At 45.8% G+C, this 22,423-nt stretch overlaps 1 protein-coding gene across 1 annotated transcript; it reads left to right on the plus strand.

Annotated features, from left to right (window-relative positions):
- The first annotated feature begins 208 nt into the window (after window positions 1-208).
- Window positions 209-21,523, plus strand: Ufd1 (ubiquitin recognition factor in ER associated degradation 1). The gene is made up of 12 exons (XM_032899929.1): window positions 209-320; window positions 2,394-2,526; window positions 2,879-2,911; window positions 5,804-5,925; window positions 8,622-8,752; window positions 10,866-10,938; window positions 13,352-13,420; window positions 14,040-14,105; window positions 14,512-14,559; window positions 15,454-15,542; window positions 16,059-16,140; window positions 20,682-21,523. Exons 1-12 carry the CDS (start codon window positions 318-320, stop codon window positions 20,754-20,756), a joined length of 924 nt encoding a protein of 307 aa, XP_032755820.1. The 5' UTR covers window positions 209-317; the 3' UTR covers window positions 20,757-21,523.
- The last annotated feature ends 900 nt before the right edge of the window (window positions 21,524-22,423 follow it).

Here is a 22,423-nt window from a genome sequence, read left to right on the forward strand (position 1 = left end):
GAAGGGAGTACTCATATCAAGTTGTTCGGGAGGGAGTACTATCTAAACATTTTAAGTAATCACTGTCATGTGAAACCAGTTATCAAGTGTTTTAATGTTTATTTTAAATAATTTTCAAACCTCAGGCCTTTCCATGACTTTCTGATTATACGCTGCTGACTCCAGGCCTCCGTACCCCGCCCCCTGCGTTCGTCACTTCCGGCGAGCCTCTCGCGGGTTCTGGGTTTCAGAGCGGTGGCCTCGACTGCGAAGAGGGAGCTCTGGGTTTCTATTGTAAGGTTCAGGAAAAGAAGCGGCATCACCAAGCGCTGTCAGTCATGGTGAGCTGGCCGGGGATCGCGAGCCGGGTGATGCCAGAGCTGCCCCTGGCGCTCGGCGGGGAGGGCCTGGACCTGGTGGCGGAGGTGCCGAGTCACCCGGGCCTGTGTCGGCCCGCTCCACTGTCCGGAGCGCTTCTGTCCCAAGTGGTATCCATAATTACGAGCCGCCTCTTTTCTTCTTAGCTTGTCCGAGTCATGACTCGTATGCCTTTCGGCGGGACTGCAGCCCTGAAGAGTAGAAAGGAACCTGTTCCTTTATGTCGGTAGTTCTCATAAGTGCTCTCGACACGCAACAGGTTTCCATGAACTCGAAGTTAACTGGAGAGTTCTTGGAGAGTGGTGCGAGGGAGGAGAATCCGAAGGACTATTAGCTTTGCCAAAGTTCCCCGACCTTTTATTTAGTAGAGATCATGTTTTAGGATGTATGTCACGTTGTGTTCATTCACGTTGCGATAATGGCAATAGGTAATATTTGGGGCGCTTTTTTCTATCAACGTACACTTATTTAATTCCTGCATTCCCCATGGAACATAGGTAGTTATTATACTAACCAAGAGAACTAAAACTCTGAGAGGTAGAGGCACAGAGATTGGAAGTCAAGTCCATCTGGCTGCAATGACGCCTCATCACTACTGCATATAGTGCTGACTCCGTGCCATTTGTTTGTTAAAAACAAGAAGTGGTTATTAGATTTTTGTCGCGTCACTGTTAAATCAATATCTAAGCTCATTTATGTAACCGGCACTGACTACTTCATGTATTAAAGGAAGTAAACATGGATGGTAGAAGCGGTGAAGGAGGAGCAGGTGCCCATGGGTGGATGAGCTGGAAAGATACTATTAGGAGTGTGGCATACTTTGTGTATGTCGTTTATGTTTCAAGAAGAAGCAGTAGGCTAGATGGATGGCATAGGAGAAGGAGCTTTGATGAGCACACGCCCCCTAACCCATCATTCAAAAAGGGTTTTGTGGGTTATACACCTAAGACTTGAGTCAGACAGTTGTACTTCTGTGCTAGTAACTGAAGAATCATTTTTTGCAATTTATTGGAGGAGGGTGTTGGTATGCACATGGGCCTGAGAATAGAGGCCCGGCGCTGGGTGCGTGAGTCATTGTGCTTGGGTGCGCATCTGTGCATGTGAAGGTCAGCAGGCAATCTTGGATGTAGTCCCTCATGTCTTGACTTTGCTGGCTGGTGTGAGGCAATGTTTGATACACAGTGTTCATGTCTGTTGTGTGCTGGGAACATCTGGAGAAGCAACAACCCTGAAGCCTACCAGAGCAAGGGAGGCTCACTGGAAAAGAAAAAGGATTGTATTAAAAGCCAGATGGAGGAGTACACACATGGGCAACTGCTTTCCCACCACCTGCAGTGCTGTTTTGTGTTTCTTGCCCAATTGACACTCAAGACATGTAGGTCCTTAATGAGGATCTCCTCCTGAACACTTGTTTAACATCCACAGCTCTCTGTGCCCAGACCTGCTTCTTGCCCTCAAACTCCTGGGCATAGATATTTTATTGTCATTCTCCTTGTCTTTTATATTGGGTTCACTAGGGCAGAGGTGATAATCTGCCTTCTAAGTACCCAAACATTACTAAAGTGATGTCCCCAAAGCCCAGATTAGAGTCACACAAATAGTAGGCACTCAGAAAAGAGGTGGCTTCTGAACATTAGGCTAGGAGATGGTGGGTGGTTGGTAATGAGTGTCTATGAAGTGTAAGGAAGGTGCAGCCTTGATCTCAAGAGTAGGGAATAGTAACAGAAAGGTGGGACTCGAAGGCCTGGTTTTGTATTTTAGTAAAGTTGCACTGTCTGTAGATAATGGAAACTGGACCTGAGGGATAAGTCTTTGGGAGACAAAAGGGATTTGAGGTTCACTGTGATGCCTAGGCAGTCAGAACATTCTGGTTAGTTGGGATTTTAGTTTTCTGTGTTCTTTGACCACATTTATAAGCACTGATGACTTGCTATGTTTAGTGCTTGGCCTAAAGAAACATTCTTTTGCGCTAGATACAGTGGCCTATTTAAAGTTTCTTTGTTTTAATAATAATACCATTTCTTTCTTTCTTCTAGTTTTCTTTCAACATGTTTGACCACCCGATTCCCCGGGTCTTCCAGAACCGCTTCTCCACGCAGTACCGCTGCTTCTCTGTATCCATGCTAGCAGGGCCTAATGACAGGTCAGATGTGGAGAAAGGAGGGAAGAGTATGTGCCTGTTCTTATTTTGAATAGTAACCTTTCCTGCCCTAAACTCTATGAGCCCTGTAGCCTTCTATAGCCGTCATTTTGCATGTGAGCACCAGACACTAACATTATAGTAAGAATGTCACTTGTCCTAAGGATGGGTGGTGGGAGTATGGTGCTAATTATGTTGTTGACTAAGTGCCATTCAGAGCACAAAAGTAAATACCTCAAGTCAGGTTCTTCATAAGAGGTCATCGTGACATTCTTTAAACCACTGTTTAAAGCTTTTAAAAGGTCAGAAAGTATACATCTTGCCTTTGTTGTATCCTTTTATTTTTATGTACTTAATATTCTTGAAATATTCTTTTCACAGTAATTATGCCACCCTCAGCCCTGGACCAACTCAGTAAGTACTTTCTAAATGGCTCGACAATTTGGGAAATATAAATACAGAAACCAGAAACGGGCATAGGCTAGCCGGGTGGCATTTGTCAGGATGTGGTTGGAGTCCTTTTGGAGGCATGCTGGGCTGGAAGGACCAGGAACAAGTACTTAGTCGAGGCACAGCATGGTTGTGCATTCCACTGCAAGGGCGCTATAAGCTCCCACTCAGTAAAGGGTGCTCCTCTCTGTTTCTTCTTCCCCCCGGCCCTTCCCCTGTCACCCAGCACCCTGGCCCTTCCCCTGTCACCTGGCTTGTCTGGAGAGCCTGTCTAGGTACAGAGGAGCAGCACTTTGCACAGTGCTTGAGCAGTTCATGCTGTGGTGTGGGCTTACTAGGTGGTCTCCTAAAGGAAAAAATGATCGATCTACAAGAGACTTTGTAAAGCAAAGCTTCACCTCCTCCCCAGATAGCTCTCCTGAGCTCCAAACCTGAGTTTCTCCCTTCCATTGTGCCATAGTATCCTGGGCTGCCACTCTCTCTTCCTGTGCCAGATAAAGCCATTGTGAGAAAAGCCCCATGCTTCCTTTCTCAGATTATGGACAGCCCTAATTGTGGATGCACTCTTTGCTATGGAAACTTGAAGATGTACCCATATTGAATTAATCTGTGGAGACTGGTTATGGAGATGTAGTGGTGACTTGCAGAGAATAGATGCTACTCTGCTGGGTTTGGGCTTTGAACTTTGCCCTGCATAGCTACTGGCTTAGCCTCTCTGGATCTTGGTATCTTCATTAATCAGGGTCACCATCAGTCAGTACCATTCATTGGAGCTGTGGTGATGGTTCTGGTTATAAGTGGGGAGGTGACCTTTAACCCGCTCTAGGTGGGAGTGTCCAGTGGAGGCTTCTCTTTAGGCAGCCAGTAGAATAGAGCCATGGGGTTCACTATAGGCTACCATTACAAAGACAGGGTGGGTCCTTAGTCTTGCTTTTGGGGTGAGCTGACCAAGGAGCCCAGGTGCGACCCTTAGCAGTGTATCCAGGAAGGTACTTGGGAACTGGATCAGTAGAATTTAGACCAGGCTGGAGTAAATTCAGACTTTTCTTTGTTTGCTTTTGCTGTATTAGGGGATTCAGGCATGCTACTTGAATGCTTATTTACTAAGTCAGACCCTCAGCCCTATACAGCCCTTTTTCTTCCTCCAGACTGGGTTTTACCCAGCTTAACTAGGCTGACCTCGAACTTAAAATCTTCCTGCCTTGACTTTCTGAGTATCTGGGATTACAGGTGTGTGCCACCATGCTCAACTGTTGAAACCTCTTAAGTGGTGGAAGGAACCCTTTGTAACCAAGTAAGACCAGGGGGGTTTTGATTTATGAAATATGGGTTATTGCTCAGGTCGTAGGAATTAAATGCTGTAGAGGACTGGGGAGCTCAAAGTCAGTCTCCATCAGTCAGTGGCTGAAGGGTGCTAGAGTTTCCCTTCACTGCCTCTGTCTTGGGTCTTTGGCGGGAGCCTGGTCTGTAGCACCCAAGACCATGCATATCTGGGTCACCTTGAAGCTTCCATGGGTAGGGCTGTTTTAGTGACAGGGAGCCTAGCTTCTTGGTCTCAGACTACTTGTCTCAGCCACCCGTGTGCTGGTGAGATCACCTCCGTCCCACAAGGAGGCAGTTTTCCTAGCTGCTTTGGAGCTTCCTACCCAAGCTCTTCACTGATTGACTTTATTCACTCAACATTTAGAGAGAGGCCCAAAGTCCGCTCTGCCTCCTGATGCTAAGTGGACATTTCTTGCCAGATATGGTGGCAGACCTCTGAGTTAGAGGCCATTTAGGGCGATGGAGTGAGTCTTGGTGTGTGTGCTTAACCTGATCATCGGCAGTCTACTTGAGTGGCAGGGTTCACCGACTTTGGCAGACTAAGTCCGGATCCTAGCGCCACCACTCCTGAGCATGATCATTTATGGTGTGTTACTTTATCCACATGCCTCAGTCTCTCCCATCATTTAAAAAGGGAGGGATAATAGTGCCTTCTTCATTACTCTGGGAAGATTAAACAGTTGCCCAGGGCATGGCAAACAGCAATGATAACCTCTCAGAACCTTTCAGACCCTTCCCATCGCCCTGGTCTCTTGGCTTTTCTGGTTTCATGTGGCCAGGCCCTCCTTTCTCTGCCCTTGTGCCTTTGACTTCCACTAATCCTGTTGCTGGCTCCTTAACTCATAGATCACTAGAATTCAGAGACATGCCATCTTGTGACCTTGCTGAGTTAGGGCTGCCCACTGGCCTAGGTACGTGTCTCTGTTCCATGCCTTCTCATAGTGTCTCTCTTTCTGACTCACTCTCATACCAGCCATCTTGCCTAATTGCTGGTCCTTCCTTGAACTGGCTGAGTTCTTCCCATTCATTCCTTCACTTAGCTGTGCCCCTTCCTGGGTCATGTTTCTAGTAGCTGACCTGGAAAGCTGTGACTTTAGGGGCTGCAAAGCCTGTTCCCTGGTCTTTCTCCCTTTCACCCTTTGCTTCCCATGGTGCCTGTAGTATATACTGGTGGTTGTCAGTTTACAATCTCATCTATCTAAATAAAAACCTTTAAAGGAACAGATTTTTTGTGGCAAATGGTTGGCACTTAAGTTATTGATGAATAAATGAACATGGTACTTTTAAGAATCATGATTTTAGAAAATCATGTTTATGCCGGTGCTACGTGACTAAGTCAGTATGCTCTTCTAGAGCCACATGGTACGTTCTTACAGTGATACCCCTCTGACTAGAACAGTAGGGGAATGTGGGGGAGGGTCTGAAGTTTAGGGGACAAGGCCACAGGAGGGCACTGGGTGGACAGGGTTTCCTTCACAGGGACTGGTGACAGGTGTGGTACTTGATTGTGTGTTATAACATCTTTGTTCTTAGGCCGGCTCAACATTACCTATCCTATGCTGTTTAAATTGACCAATAAGAATTCAGACCGAATGACACACTGTGGTGTACTGGAGTTTGTTGCTGATGAAGGCATCTGTTACCTCCCCCACTGGGTGAGTTGAGCTATAAAGGTCTGTAGAGTCTGTCCCTCATAAGCACAGACACCCTTTTCCGTATGTGTGCATGCTTGAGATCGGCCTGGTAAGAGGAAGACATCTTCAGCAGTGTGCTGGCTATGCCATGTTTAAAACATGCTTAACTGTGTAGACACAGGTCAAGGTTATGTGAAGGGCGACATTACAGACCTGGGTGCCTTGTCAAGGGCATGAGCGGTCCCAGAGCTTACCGTGGAGCAGGGTAACACTCCTGAGGGGGGATACTGAGGGGGCAAGCATTCTGTAGGGTGGTTTGTAGACTGCACAACTCCCTTGCTTCCTTTCTGTCTCCTTTCAGTCCAAGCCCAGTTGACAAGGTCAGCTTTAGGAAGCCTTCACAGGGAAGTGCGTACCCTGTTCTTTGTGCTTTAATGGTGCCAGATGCCCTGAAAAGTCCCGGGCAGGCTTGAGGACACAGAAGTGCTTTGTCTGCTGTACGTGGAGGCCCCACCGCCACCAGAACAATGTTCTGAAGCTCAGTCCCTACTTGCTTGCTCTATCACAGTGATCAACACATTTCAAAGGAGTAGCTTTTCCTTTTTATGATTACATGTGATTCAAGTTCTAAAGATCATTTCTTTCTTATCATTGCCACCCTTTCCAGCTGGGCCCCGCCCCAGGGTGCTTGATGAACTATGGCTATGTTCTCCCCAGCAGGAGTCCTGCCTGGGTTTATAACTCTTGCTTCTAGGCTTGTGTGTTGCCCGTCTCCTTGCCCAGACTTGCTGTGGGACGTCTTACTAAAGCTGAGATCTGACACGCTGATCTCTTACACTCATCACTTCCTGTCCTGTGTCTGCCCTTGTACAAAGCAGTGTCCTGTTGTAGCAGCAGGCCTGGCCACTGAAGCTGCACTGGATGGTGAAGTGTAGGGCAGTGACTCTTTCAGTCCTTCTCTTCCTGCAGAGGCCCCTGTGGCTTAGCTATGAGATGAAGTGTGAGGTAGACAGCACTGAGCTCTGAAAAGTCTCCCTTAAATCCCTGATGTGCAGTTAATAGCTACAGATTCCTTGACTCTTCAGCCTGGGAAGCTATCTGAATTTCTTTCTTTGAGATGCCATATGGCCCTTAGGAAGCCTGTGGGGGTATGAAACTTCTTTTCCCAGCCCTTTTGGGGCTGGCTTTCTAGCTCATGGCATGCCTTCTATCTCTCAGCTCTATTTCAGGTGACAAGGGGCATGTACACAGATTATCTAACTTGGCTGTACCTAACCTAAGCTGCCAAGTTTCAGGGAGAGCCAGGCTGCAGCAAATGCTAGCCTGCTGCTGGAACTTCATCTGTTGACCCAAGCTTATGAGTTTGCTTGCTGGCATTGGAATACCAATAGGCCTGGACTTGCCATGCTGTCTGCACCAAAGTGCCCACTGACGGACCAGAGAGTGAACTTTAGGTCCTCTTGCTTCCTTGCTGTCTTAGTTAGGGTTTTACTGCTGTGGACAGATACCGTGACCAATGCAAGTTTTATAAAGGACAACATTTAATTGGGGCTGGCTTTCAGTTTCAGAGGTTCAGTCCAGTATGGTCAAGGTAGGACCATAGCAGCATCTAGGCAGGCATGGTGCAGGAGAAACTGAGAGTTCTATATCTGAAGGCTGCTAACAGAATACTGGCTTCCAGGCAGCTAGGATGAGGGTCTTAAAGGCCACACTCACTCAATCAAGACCACGCCTTCTAATAGTGCCACTCCCTGCATCAAGCATCTACAAACCATTCATAGGCCTCCAAAGATAAAAGAAGGTAGAGATGTTAGGGAAGGCCAGTGGAAATTTACTCTGTAGTTCTTTTCTACTTTTGCATCTATGTATCCAACTTATTTTCAAAAAGATATAAATTAGCAAAAATCCATTTTGAGATCTGTAACCTATCCCTCTTTTCTGACCCATGCCTCTCTGCCTCTGACTTAAGACTTCTGGTACTGGGCTGGAGAGATGACTCAGCGGTTGAGAGCACCGGTTGCTTTACAGAGGTCCTGAGTTCAATTCCCAGCAACCACATGGTGGCTCACAACCATCTGTAATGAGATCGAATGCCCTTTTCTGGTGTGTCTGAAGACAGCGACAGTGTACTCACATACATAAAATAAATCTTAAAAAAAAAAAAACCAAAAGACTTCTAGTACAGTGGCCTGGTTTCCTACATTAGATTTTCACAGCCTTGGTTCATCTCCTTATGTTCCTGTCCTCAATCGTCACTGTCTTACTGGGTAGTTACTCAGTGCATGTGTATTAGTGTTTTTATGACCCTGTGTGACAGACATGTCTGGGGCCTTACAAGACCAGCCTTTCCTTGTGTGGTTTTTCTATTGCAAGTGTGGTCTTGATTGCTTCAAGGCCTTGAAAACTGCTTGCGAGACAGCTTTGGAGCTGGGAGGTAAGCATCCCAGGGAAACATTGTGTACAGGCTAGAAGCTTGGAGACAGGTCACAATGCAGCCTTGGTTGAACCCCTTACTGGGTCTGCGTTCATTCACATCCCTCACTTGGTTTTCTCCTATGGCATGTTTCTATTGCACAGTTACATTGCTTGTTCCAAGTCTTCATCCCGGGCCCTCCTACCCAAATAAGACTTCGACCCACCTAGTGTACTAACTGGCAGGTGTTAACCATGTAGGCTTCTTAATTTTCAGGGGTTTCATGCTGATTTCTCCTTTACAGATGATGCAGAATTTGCTGTTGGAGGAAGGGGGCCTGGTTCAGGTGGAAAGTGTCAACCTTCAGGTGGCCACCTACTCTAAGTTCCAGCCTCAGAGCCCAGACTTCCTGGATATCACCAACCCCAAAGCAGTGTATCCTTCTGACATGAGTTCCTCTGCAAAGGAGGGGTTCCTGGCTGTCACTGAACAGCATGGGAAATCATGCAGCTGCTTCTGATCGAAGTTGTGATTCTTAGTAACATCATTTGTCTAGTATGTCCTCTTGATCCTGACCAAGCAAATCAGGGCTCTTTGGCCTTCTCCAGTCACTTGGAGATACTTGTTGGACTCCAGAGCAGAATCGTCTTGTAGTTCTGTGGCTACCTAGCATAAAGATCTAGATGTAGTTCTGTGGCTACCTAGCATAAAGATCTAGATACGTAGCTTATCCAGTGGGGAGACATTGTGGCTCATCTACTTCCAGCCCTCTCTCTCTGGAGCCCTTGGCTCTGGTTCAGCATGAACTAGGTCATCAAGCCCACTTTGTGCTCAGACTTAGGACCCATTCAAAGTCAGACAATACAGGTTGGCTGAGTACATTTTCTGTTTTTTAGCAAGCAGGAAGGAAAAATTTTATGTTTTTGTTGTAATGATTTTTTTTCTTTTATGTTGTTAAGCTGGGTATGTGTATTTATAAATGTGACCAATGTAAGTGAGGGGCATGCTTTGTATCAAGATGTGCATAGCAAGACTTTATCTAAAGAAAAACAAAAGTCTCAGACAGCAACATGGTCATCTGTGGGAAGAGCTGCTTAATTTGTCCATCAGAATGCACTACAGATGTTTGGCGGTCAGTGTAGAGTGGGTCTTGTCTTCACCCTCACCTTATAGGATCTTCGTGGCTTCCCATACTATAATGTAGATTATGGGATTGCTTTCAGGAGTGATTTAAAAGATTAAAAAGTTCTTACGAATATGTCTTTGCATGCAGGTGCTCAAGGAAGCCAGAAGAGGGCAGTAGATTCCCTAGGGCTTGGGTTATAGGTGATTGGGAACATTTTAATGTGGGTGCTGGGAACGAAACTTTGATCCTCTGAAAGAGCAGTGCACACCCTTAACCATTGAGCTGTCTCTACAGCCCCTATTTTATTTTTTAAATTGTGTGTATGTGTATGGATTTGTGCATGTGAGTCTAGGTGCCATTGGAGGCCAAAAGGGTGTCAGATACCCTGGTTACAGGTGACTAAGTGTGGGTGCTGGGAACCAGTCTTGGGTCTTCTCCAAGAGCTGTACCCACTTTTAACAGCCGAGCTATCTCTCCTGGGAGGCCTTTTCTCTTTGAAAGGGTATCACTTGATTACCTGTTGTTCCTGGGTGTGACTGATAGGGTGAAGGCAGCCTCAGTGTACGTAGTCACTGTAGTGTATGTAGTCAGTGTGGTGTATGTAGTCAGTGTAGTGTATGTAGTCAGTGTGGTGTATGTAGTCAGTGTGGTGTATGTAGTCAGTGTAGTGTATGTAGTCAGTGTAGTGTATGTAGTCACTGTAGTGTATGTAGTCACTGTAGTGTATGTAGTCACTGTAGTGTATGTAGTCACTGTAGTGTATGTAGTCACTGTAGTGTATGTAGTCAGTGTAGTGTATGTAGTCACTGTAGTGTATGTAGTCAGTGTAGTGTATGTAGTCACTGTAGTGTATGTAGTCACTGTAGTTTTCGTTCTCAGCCTGACTGTTAGAATCACATAGTAGACACACATAGGCTTATTTGTGAGTATTTTTTAAAAAGAGATTTAACTGAGGAGGGAAGACCCACTTGAGTATGGGGAGCCCTGTCATGTGGTTGGGGTCCCAGGCTGTCTAAAGGGAGAGGAAGCAAACAAATTGAGTGCAGTCCTCTTTTCTCTGCTTTCTGATCATCCAGATATGAATAGACAGCCACCTCCGTGGGGCAAGCCTTTCCCTTCATGGGGAGCTGTTTAGGGCATGCTGAGCCCAAACCAGTCCTTCCTAATGTTGCTTTTGGTTGAGTATTTGGTTTCAGGATGAGAAAAGGAACAAAGACAGTGTAGAGCAGAGTCGTGGGGAGCTGGCACCGTAACAGTTGCCAGGGCCTGCCAAAGTAATTGTAGGAGCGAGTCCCGCCATCTGAGGTCAGCCCTTCCATCTGTGTAATGGAGGAGTGTCCTTCTTGAGTCATCAGAAGTGTTAGTCCATTGTGTAGTTGAAGGCATGCCGCTGGTCCTGTTGCCTTGACAGCGTGCATGCAGATTAGAAAATGCACTGAGGAACTTCGCCTGTCTGACGACTGGAGATGTGATCGCTATCAACTACAATGAGAAGGTGGGTGAGCTTCCTTACCTGATGGAGAATGCTCTGCTACTGCGCTTGTTTACCAGAGAGAGGGGAACGACAGAGCTGTTCTGTCTAAGTGTTTTGGTGATCCAGAGAGTTTATTGGGGTGGATTAGAGCATGGGTGAGCCAGGATGCGACTATGGAAACTGCACCAGTGGAGTTCCTGTACAATTTACAGGCAGCTACTCTTCGGGAGGAGCCTGTTGAGCCTGGTAACTTTCTTCTCATCTTGGTGGGCACCAGGAATGCTTGTGGTACACATTTATACATGCAGGCAAAACATTCAGAAACTTAAACGAGAAAAAAATCTTTTTCTTCCTTCCTTCCTTCCTTCCTTCCTTCCTTCCATTTTTTTTATATGTTAAAAATGCCTTTGCTGGCTGACCTTAGTGGTACATACTAGTTATCTTACCACCTAGAAAATGGTTGTAGGTTGAAGTTTTCATGAGACCACCTCACCCTCCGCAAGAGAATGTTTGAATCCACACTGAAAACTCATAGTTATTGTCCATTTTAGTATTGAATGAGGTGTTCTAAAAATGGCCTTTATCACCTAATTGCTACCTACTGCTTGGTTTTTAAAATTTCCTGGGTTCACATTACAGCCCTAATTTACTCAGTGTTAATAGTTAGCTCTTTAAAGTTACACACACACACACACACACACACACACACACACAAATATTTTTTTAGTGTGTTTATATAGTATGTTTATATAGTATATAATCATTGGGTCATCTCCCTAGCCTTTCATGGTGGTTAATTTGATTGCTGTTTGATGGGATTTAGAAACATAATAGAATTAAAACTTTGAGCATGTCCATGAAGGATCTTGTAGGTACAGCTGAGATGGGGAGACCCACTCTAAGTGTAGGTGGCATCGTTCCATGGGTTGGGGTTCTAGACTGAACAAAAACAGTGCAAGCTGAGCGTCAGCATTCACTTCTGACTGTGGACTTGCTACACCCAGCTGCCTGGAGCTTCCTGAGTTGTTTCCCTCAGGTATTGTCAAAGCAATGAAAAAAATAACATTCAGAAACTGTTAAGGACTGATTATATTTATAGACAAATAAGCTTAACACTCTTATACCTATTCATCATACCTCTGCTGACACAGCACTGACACTACTGTAGGGCTCAGTAGTGACCCCAGCTTGCTGTGGTCCTCCCTGAAGTGGGTCACACAACTGTCACAGAATCCTGGTCAGCTTCCTCACATGGTGTCAGTATGTGGATACTCTGTGGTCACCTCAAGTGATGCCTACTTGAGCTTTGTGGAAACTCACCTGTCATTTCACCTAACTAAATTGTCTTGAGTAAGAGACCTAAGAGCCTAGAACTCTACATGGCTTCATGGGGATTCTGTGGATCCAAAGTCAGGTCATCAGCTGGTGTTTTACCAAGGGAGCCTCTGCTATTTTATTTTATTTATTTATATAAACAAGATTTATTTATTTATTTATTTATTTATTTATTTATTTATTTATTTATTTATTTATTTATTGTATATGAGTACACTGTCTTCAGAAACACCAGAAGAGGGCATCGGATCTCATTACAGATGGTTGTGAGCCACCATGTGGTTGCTAGGATTTGAACTCAGGACCTCTGGAAGAGCAGTCAGTGCTCTTGACTATTGAGTCATCTTTCCAGCCCTCTGCTATATTTTAACATTTGCTTTTGGAATGCTGGATATTGAACCTAGGGCCTTGCACATACTGTATAAATGCTTTATAGCCAGTCTGTAGGGCTAGTGATCTGAGTTTGATCCTGGAGCCCACAGGTAGGAAAGAACCAACCCCCAAGGGGTGTGCTCTGACCTTCATGTGGACACTTGAGATGCATGTCGACATTTTAGGTGTCAGTGTGTGACACAGTTGGGCTCCATATAACCTCAGCCCAGCTTCTTATCTTTTCTCTTTGCTTTTCCTTTCTCTGTGCCGCCAATTCCTCTTCCCCCTATCCCCCCCAACCCCTGTCAAATTTAAGCCTTACAATTCATTTATCATTTTGGGAGGATAGACTTAGCATTCTTCATGTGAGCATTCTTACTCTTGGCTCCTTAAACACTTAGCTAATTCTTATCTTAGAATAAACTAGATTATGATTTTAGATACTAGAATTTATTTAGAACTTTTAATAATATTACAGTAGTAGATTTTAGGTGTTAGGATAATTAGATATGAGTATCTAGACCAGGAATTACCTTGCAATATGGTGCTAATTAGCTTGCGGAATGAGACCAACTTGTCGGGCAGTACCTTTCGGTCTGACCTGAAGCAGCGTTGTCAGTGCGGGAAGGGAGCGATGCTGGTGTGATGCTGGTGTGATGCTGGTGTGATGCTGGCTCGTGGCTCCTGTTGCCAGTCCCACCACTTCGTCTTTCTGTTCTTCCTGCAGATCTACGAACTGCGGGTGATGGAGACCAAACCGGACAAGGCTGTATCCATTATTGAATGTGACATGAATGTGAGTGACATTTTCCACTGTAAGTAAGGTCAGAAGCCATGAGAGGATCACACAAGGGGAAGAGGAGGAAAACGCTGTCAGAATAGGAGGTGGTGGCCATTCACCTAGTAGTTCCTCCTAGGGAGTAGAAGTGGCAGTGACTGTGTTCAAAGTGGCTGGGTCCATAGTCACCTCAGGCCTGCCAAAAATTGAATGTTAGTGTATTAAGACCTAAATGGAGACAAATTATTGACAAGACTCCTGGCGGTCAAGGAAAAAAAGGTTACACTGTGTCCTGTCTCCTTTCACTTAGGTTGACATCCTAAGGTGTCAGACCTTAGAAAGGGAAGAGAAACTAATGGTTGCCAGGAACATGTGGGTCGTTGTAGTACCATTAGTAGAATGGGTACACACACATCCATGGTGATACGGTTATATTTAACTCTGAACACACACACACACACACACACACACACAGAGCTCCCAACAGTAGTCGCGTGTCTATAATGTGTCATTGTAGTGACGTTGAACACTATAAAGCACTGTTGTTGGGAAAACTGGACTCTTAAGCTGTTGTCTCAGTTAGTTAAGGGGGCATGGTGGCCTCATCTCAGAAGTTAACCTTTATTTTTAAAAACAGGTGGATTTTGATGCTCCCTTGGGCTACAAAGAACCAGAAAGACCATTACAGCATGAGGAGTCAATAGTAAGTAATTTTCTTGAGCTTCTCCTAATACTTTTGTACCTGTGCTTCCTTGGTTTGTTTGAATTACAATTAAATATGTTGTGTGGCGGTTGGGAGTGTGTGTGCCATGCATGTGTGTGGAGCTCTGAGGACAACTTTTGGGAGTTGGTTCTCTTTCCACCTTTGGATACCAAGAACTGAACTCAGGTCTTCAGGCTGACTTGCTGGCCTGTTCATGTATTTCTCTGTGAGTGGACTCTGCAGAGGCTGGCTGGGTCATAGTCCTTGTTCCTAGGAGGAGGCCTGCCTCCTAGGAGGATAGTGCGTGCTGGCTGGTGGAGGCTGGGCAGCGTGCAAACGAGAGGCTCTGAGGGAGGCTGGGCACCCATTCCAACAAGCTCACGTCCTGCTCCTTTTCTCCCATTAGGAGGGAGAAGCTGACCACAGTGGCTATGCTGGAGAGGTGGGCTTCCGTGTGAGTACCAGGCACTGCGTGTCACTGCACCCCAAGGCCAGGAACTGTTCTCGGTGATGATTTGTGAACGTTAGCAGGATGTGAGCTCTGGGTGCCCAAATGAGCAAACGGATCAGGCACTTGTGCAGTTACCTTTTTTTTTTTAAAAAAAAAAAAAAAAAGACTTAAATGCATTTTTAAAAAAGATTCATTCATTGCATTTATATAAGTACACTGTAGCTGTCTTCAGACACAGCAGAAGAAGGCATCGGATCTCATCACAGATGGTTGTGAGCCACCATGTGGGTGCTGGCAATTGACCTGAGGACCTCTGGAAGAGCAGTCAGTGCTCTTAACTGCTGAGCCATCTCTCTAGTGCTTTCCCTTGGGACCTTGACAACCCTGAAAGGCTTCCAACTTCTATTGTTCCTTTCCAAACGTATGACTATCACAGGACTTGGGTATGGTCCCTGGGTGTGTGGGGTGTCTACTAAAAGTCAAATTAGTATAATAGATACACACAGCCCTTCCTTTAGGCTCACCAGTTGTTAGCACATTGCTTCACCTCTGAAAGCTCATCCTGCTTTTATTTGAAGTAAGTTGCATGTGCGCCAGCCAGGCTCCCTGGTGAGCTGTGTGCTCACCTGTGTGCTGGGTGGCAGAAGAGGGTTATGCTAGACACCTGGGAAGGAGAGGCCTGGCAGGTATTGCAACAGAAGTCAGCTATCACTGCTGTATTAGAGAACTCGGGGGCTTCCTGCAGTCCCTCGAGGGGCTGGTCGAGCTATCTTGGTGGCAGCACTCAAGAGGATCTGGCAGTGCACCAGCTCCCACCCCTTCCGGGGTCTCTGAACAGGGGCACATGGTTGTTCACTTTTGAGGTTAAGCACCCACCCTCTTGACTTCCTTCTCTAGGCCTTCTCTGGTTCTGGGAATAGACTGGATGGAAAGAAAAAAGGGGTTGAACCCAGTCCCTCCCCAATCAAGCCTGGAGACATTAAAAGGTAGGTTTTTCCTAGTCTGTTTCTGATGAGTGTTAGCCATTTTGAGAGAAAGTTTTGACACATGGGCTGTGTGTCAAAGCCCAGGACGCGGGAGAGCCTCATTCCAGTGTTGGAGACAGACCAACAGGCTACCGGCTAGGCTCAAGCCCTTGCTCTCTTTCTGACGAGGTAGAGCATGATGGTGCCTGTCCTGAGATTCCTAGTGAACCCTCTTTGGTGGCTACCAGGTAGGATTCTGGATGTGTTAGCTGTCTACTGTGTGTGTGACCAGGAAGAGAAGGAGAGATGGGATCCGTGGAGCACTTTCAGAGTCTAAGGCCAGTGCCCACAGCCTATCCCATGACCAGTGTTTTTACTTCGTGTTCCCTCCTAGCAGGTACATAGAGGGCAGAGCAGTGTAGACCAGACAGTTACCAAGAAGGCACTGCTGTCTCTCCCTACCTTCCTCTTGATTGTCAGAAGCAAATATAAGTCCTCCTTGGAGCTAACCTTTCTCCTTGTCTGTTATTTTCACAGAGGAATTCCTAATTACGAATTTAAGCTTGGTAAGATCACTTTCATCAGAAATTCACGTCCAATGGTCAAAAAGGTTGAAGAGGTAAGTTTATTTCATTGGTCATAGGATTTACTTACTAGTGATGACTAGTGTTTCTGCCATTCAAAATAGGGTGCTTCTGTGATATTTAGGCCCCTTCGTTCCTAACGGGCTGATTACTCTGTAGAACCATTGCAGATCTATTGACTAAGACCTGGCAATGCAGGGGTCAAGCATGACTCTAGGTTCTGCTGTAAAAAACCTCTGGAGCCCCAGGTGGGTCTCTTTTTTTTTTTTTTTTTTTTTGAAGATTTATTTATTATCTATAAGTACACTGTAGCTGTCTTCAGAGACACAAAAGGGCATCAGATCCTATTACAGATGGTTGTGAGCCACCATGTGGTTGCTGGGATTTGAACTCAGGACCTCTGGAAGAGCAGTCAGTGCTCTTAACCACTGAGCCATCTCTCCAGCCCTGGTTTTATCTTCTTTTTGCTTACAGTTTGTTTCAGAATGGGAAGTTAAACCCAGGACCTCACACACAATGAACTCTTGCTTATATCTATGTTCTTTCTAACCTAGAACTAGAGCTTACTGTTTCTATACAGTCACTCCTGAGTAAGTGTATGACTGCAAGGTAGGGACGGTATGGCTAAGAGTCCTGCAGAGGTGAATGCTGTGAACAGCCCGGCTGACTCTGGTTGGAAATGATACCTGGGAATAGGTGCAGGCACTCAGAGGAAACCAATTTGACCAAAATCAAGACATTGAGAGTTAGCACGAACACAGCCATGAAAGCCCAGGCCTCTGCTGTAGCTCTGTTACTGCTCAACAGTGGTGACTAGCATGGCACTGGCTCACAGTCAGTGCCAAGTCAGGCTTCTGAAGTAACAGCTCATTGCTGAGATGTACCTGTGAGCTTCATGCTGTGGCTGTGCTTGTACTGTGATTGCGTTCGTGCAGATGCATGGGAACCGAGCCAGAGCCCCTGACCATCTCACACGTGGTGTCAGCAGCACTCCACTTAGAAAGTGACCTTCACAGAGACATCAGGACAGCAAGCTTCTGTGACCAGCATGTTCCTGTCACTGGGCATGGGGGTGGGGAGAGCTGCCGTAGAAGCAGAGGCATTACATGGGAACTTAGTCCAAGGTGTTAGACGTTAGTTTTAAGTGTCTCATCCTGCTGCAGATTGCATTCTGCACAGCAGCTATGTCTGCAATGCAGCCACCCAAGTGTGGTGTGTATTTCTGTGTTAGACCCTAGGCTTTTCTGGTTCAGTTCTCAAAGGATCACCCTTAGCTGGTCATGGTGCACAATTGTAATCTCAGCGATTGGGAGGTTGAAGCAAGAGGATCCAGGGGCTCAGAGTCAGGCTTTGCTAAATGAGACCTATCTTAAAAGAAGAGAAGGAAATGGAGGGGGGAGAGGGAGAGGGAGAGACGGATCCACTTGAGAGGTCTCAGTAGGGCAGAGATCACCTGTGCTGTGAGACTCTAAACTGGGCTGCTGGCTCATTGCCAGCTCTGGCTCCTGAACTTGTTCTGCTCTAGTATTCTGGGTGGCCTGAGACGAGGACTAGGGTGCTCCCAGGCCGGACTGAAATCTCTTGCAGCCTTTAATGTCTCTTAAGCTGACACAGTGTTGTAAGTTTTCCAGGCTCATAGTAGATGTCAGTAGGCCCCTAACATGTCCACGAAACCTGCCTACATCCTTTATCAGATATAGTTGTTCAGCTTTCATTGATCGTGCTCACACTCCAGTGTGATTTATAGAAGGGAGAATAGGCTAGCGGGCACAGTGGGATCTGTTTTATCCATAAATATTTGAGTATATGAAATTAAAGACATAGCTTTACTCTATCTTCAGAGCCACTGAAGTTTTGTGAAAGGTAATGGAAAAATAAGTTTGGAAGAGGAGGCACCTTGAACAAGGACAGAAGGACAAGCAGAACCTGCTTTTAATTAGCCGTAGACAGCTATAGCCTGAGTCTGGTCTGGCTTTTGGTGTAGACCGCAGAGCTCTCAGAAGGCACTTGGAAATGAGCGGTGAAAGCCTGTTACAGTGCATTTACAGCACCTTTCCCAACAAAGCAAGACAAATTCTAAGAGGAAAAATTTCCAAACTAAAGCTTTGTATCCAACTCTTTCTGGGCTAAACTTTGTCCTCTCAAAATTTCTGTGTTGTCATCATAATGTGACTACATAGGGCCCTTTACAGGGTATAATTAAGGGAAAATGGGGCCCTAATCTAACTGAATGATTTTTCAATTTTCCCAAGAAAAGGAAATGTGACCATATAGAAGAAAGGCCAGGCATAGGCACAGAAGGACCATTTTCAAGCCAGAGGGGTCTAAAGACACCTTGGTCTCAGCTTCTCATCTCCAGGATGCTCAAAAGTCAATGTGGCATTTTATCCACTAAGTCTGTGGTAATTGACATGGCAGCTCTACCAGGCGAGTTCACTAGCTGACCTACATCAAGACACCAGCTTCAGTAGGGCTGGAGAGTTGGCTCAGTGGTTAAGAGCATGGGTTGCTCTTCCAGGGGTCCTGAGTTCAAGTCCCAGCAACTGCATGGTGGCTCAGAAGCATCTGTAATGGGATCTGATGCCCTCTTCTGGTGTGTCTGAAGACAGCTACAGTGTACGCATATACATACAATAAATCTTTTAAAAAAAAAAAAAGGCACCAGGTTCAGAACTTCTGACATGTATGTAGGACCTCACAAAAGACAAAGACACCTTCAAGAAGCTTTCTGGGGACTCTACTTGAAGATGTACCTCACCGAACAAAGGGAGCAGAAACGGCTGGAGTCATCGGCAGCTCACACTGAGCCCAGTACTGAGGAAGCTGAGGCAGAGAGACAGTTCAAGGCCGGTCTAGGCTTTAGGCCAAGAAAATGGCAAGTCCTAGCTTGGGATATACTTTCTTTTTTTTTTTTTTTTTTTCCGGAGCTGGGGACCGAACCCAGGGCCTTGCGCTTGCTAGGCAAGTGCTCTACCACTGAGCTAAATCCCCAACCCCGGATATACTTTCAAACAGACGAAATTGCTCAAGTCTTGTGCTCAGATAGATGGAGGAGAGAGAAGTCAGGAAGACAGAAGGCTGTGTGGCAGAGGCCTGCGTTCTGTAGTTCACATGTGCTTGACATCACATACATAATAGGTATAAAGATGTGTTTTGGAAACTGCAAATCCCCTCTCTTGTAGGAAACCAAGGGGTGGTGCCTCAGATCCTGAGCACTTAAAGCATGGGGGCAGAAGCTGTTTCTGCACTGTTAAAGAAGCAAGCCTCCTAGTGAGAGAAGTGGTCGGTCGTCTTTCTCATGGTTGGCTGGTCTGAATACACAAAGGTTTTTTGTCTTTTGGGTTTTTTTGTTTGTTTGTTTGGTTTGGTTTGTTTGGTTTTTTTTTTTAAGTGCATCTTTTAAGCTAGTAATTCCCTTCTAGAAAAAAACCAGAACTGAAACAAAACCCAGAGCTGTGTGCAGACAGCAAGCTGTTTACCTCAGTAGCGCCAACCAGGAAGTAAGGGAATCTAGAAACTCTCGGGTTTGAGATTTGAGGATTAAGTAAATGTGGAGAAAAGTGACCAGAAATCCTATTTTGGGTTGGTGCAGTTGAGAGTGATTTTTTTTTCTTAGAGCATTATACTTTTTTTTTACATCGAAATGGTTGTTGTGTGACTGGATTGGCTAAAGCTGTGAGAGAGACTTCTATGGAGAACCCAGATTCAGTTGAGATGGTGGCTCAAAACCCTCTGTGACTTCAGCCCTATGGGGACCTGGGGCCCTCCTCTGGTCTCCACAGGCACTGCATGCATATTTTACACAGAGACGTATGTAGGTAAAACACCTGTACACATAAAAGTTTGGAAGTATAAAATGATTTATTGTGTAAGTGGTTCCCAAGCTATCAGGGTTCACTTTAGGATTTTCAACTTTCTAGCGATGAAAAGTGATAGATGCTCAATAGAAACTGTACTTAAGGGTCTGGAATCTTGGTAATTCCCTGGGCTAATAGATGATGGGACCCTCTCTGAGCCTTGGATGGCAGCAAGGAGCCACAGGGTCCCTTCCCCCACGTGGTCACTGGGGGAGGCTGCTGTAGCGTGGCTTGTAATTGAGTCGGTATTTGGAAGGGAGTTGTATGAGACGCCTTTTCAACCTAATGATAACTGCAGCTGAAAATGGCTTCTTCAGACATAACTGCCTCTGAAAACAAAGGTGATGGGAGACACACAGCTGTGGTTTGTGGGTTTCTCACTGCCATGCATTCCAGAGACATTGATATTTATGTATATTGTGCTTGATTGCCTGGTCTGTGCGGGTGCCCTGGCAGCCGGGAGAGGGAGTCAAATCCCTTGGACTTGGAGGCCATTGTGAGCTGCCCAGTATGGGTGCTGGGAACTGAACCTGGGACCTCTGAAAGAATAGCACACACTTTTAAGCCCTGAGCCATCTCTCCAGCCCCTCCAGGGCTTTTTTTTTATTATGAATAATGAAATAGGGAACACACATAAATGGCACGTGCATCCATAGAATACAGTAATTATTGTAAACTTTGAGGAGTTTCTGAAAATAATATCCTATTTTCATACCTAGGATGAAGCTGGAGGCAGATTCGTTGCTTTCTCTGGAGAAGGACAATCGCTGCGTAAGAAGGGAAGAAAGCCCTAAGTCCAAAACTGTTGGCTGACTGGAAAATAAAAGATCCGATTGCAACTGGCTTACAGTTACTAGCTCTGACAAGTTCAGAGATGCTCTGTTATTTATGGTTTGTTTAGAGTTACCTAAGAACTATCAAGCTTGTCCTGGATGCAAAACAGCAGAACTTGGAGGTTGTGTGCTTGATCTTGGGGGAGAGAGTGCTCCCGGATCCTGTAGGTGGCTGCCTGCTCCACATCCTGTGCTCTGCTCCAGGGCCCTCCAGGGCCTCCGCAGAGCAGATCCCTGTTTCCTGATCTGCTCTTCTTTCCCATGTCTGTACACGGGGCAGTGTCTTTAGTCCATCATGGCTACTCAGGCCAGAGCTGGAGTACCTGACAAAGATGGCATCTTTTTATTTGACAGTGACTCAGAAGGGATCTCATCCAGATGAATGCACTTTCATTTTGATCTGCTCACTCTCAGCGAATTCCATGATGAAGCCAGATGTGCAAGGCAGAATGAATACATGCTCAAGTTCTGTGCCCTGTTACATTTATTACCCATGGTTCTGATAGTTTGTTTTTCAAGGATAGGGTTGAAGTAGAACCCCATGAATATCAAGCATGCCACACACTCTGCCACTGAGGCTCACCCGTGCCCCCTTTTCTTACTGTTTTACTGTCCTCAGAGCTGCACTTTGTATGATGTAAGATTTTTTGCCATGCTGATCCAGTTATTTAAAATTTGTTCCTTGAGAATAATTCTTTTGAAGAATTAAATAAACTGATTAAAACTCACCTCTAGTTGTTTGATAAGGTATGTTGTGGATTGGTGGTCTGGGCACTAGTCACAGGAATGCCCCCTTACAGCGGCATTCTACTTCACCCTGTAGTTAGAAGACCACTCCTGAGACTCGTGGAGGCTGTAGGGACAGGTGTCACTCCCTGATGCTTGGATTGGAGCTGGTCACGCCTAGTAAGGTGCCCATGGAGGGAACACTTCCCTCTAGGTAGATAGCTCCAGGGTGTATCCATTTGCTCTTAGAAATGTCCATAAACATATCTGCTCCTAACCCTGTGGCACATACAGCATCCCTGGCCAAATGTGGCTCTGGAAGGTATAAATGCTGTGGTACCTGCCAGACCTGTCCTGTGGGGATGTCTCAGTTTCCCCAGCAGTAAGGCAGCCTTCATTTGTGGAATCCAGTCGGATAACTAATTTGTGAGGCTGGAAAGAGCTCAGCTAAGCACTTGTTCTTGCAGAGGATCTGGGTTTGGTTCCCAGCACTTGAGTGGTGGCTTATCGCCCCCTGTAACTCCAGTTCCAGATGATCCATGTATGCTTGTTGCACATGCATATTTATACACATAAAATAAATGCATGTATATAAACGTGTGACAGCTATGTAGATAAGAGTACAGCTCAGGAGTCCCTTCTGACACTTAGAAGGATACAGGGAGCAAACTCAGGTCGGTTCTGTGAGCTGAGCCATCTCGCCTTTAGGATCTCCAGTTAGGTTTTTGTTTTGAGACAGGATCTTACTATATATTCTTGTCTGGTCTAGAACTCGCAGGGATATTCTTGATTCCTGAATGCGGGGATTAAAGGTGTGCAACGCTGAATTTTACCCTTAGTCTTTCTGCACTGGCTCCCCCCTCTCCATACACCAAACCAAGCCCACCTACTCTCAGTGTATG

This window comes from Rattus rattus, chromosome 4 (genome assembly GCF_011064425.1).
Source record: "Rattus rattus isolate New Zealand chromosome 4, Rrattus_CSIRO_v1, whole genome shotgun sequence".
Classification (NCBI taxonomy): Eukaryota; Metazoa; Chordata; class Mammalia; order Rodentia; family Muridae; genus Rattus; species Rattus rattus.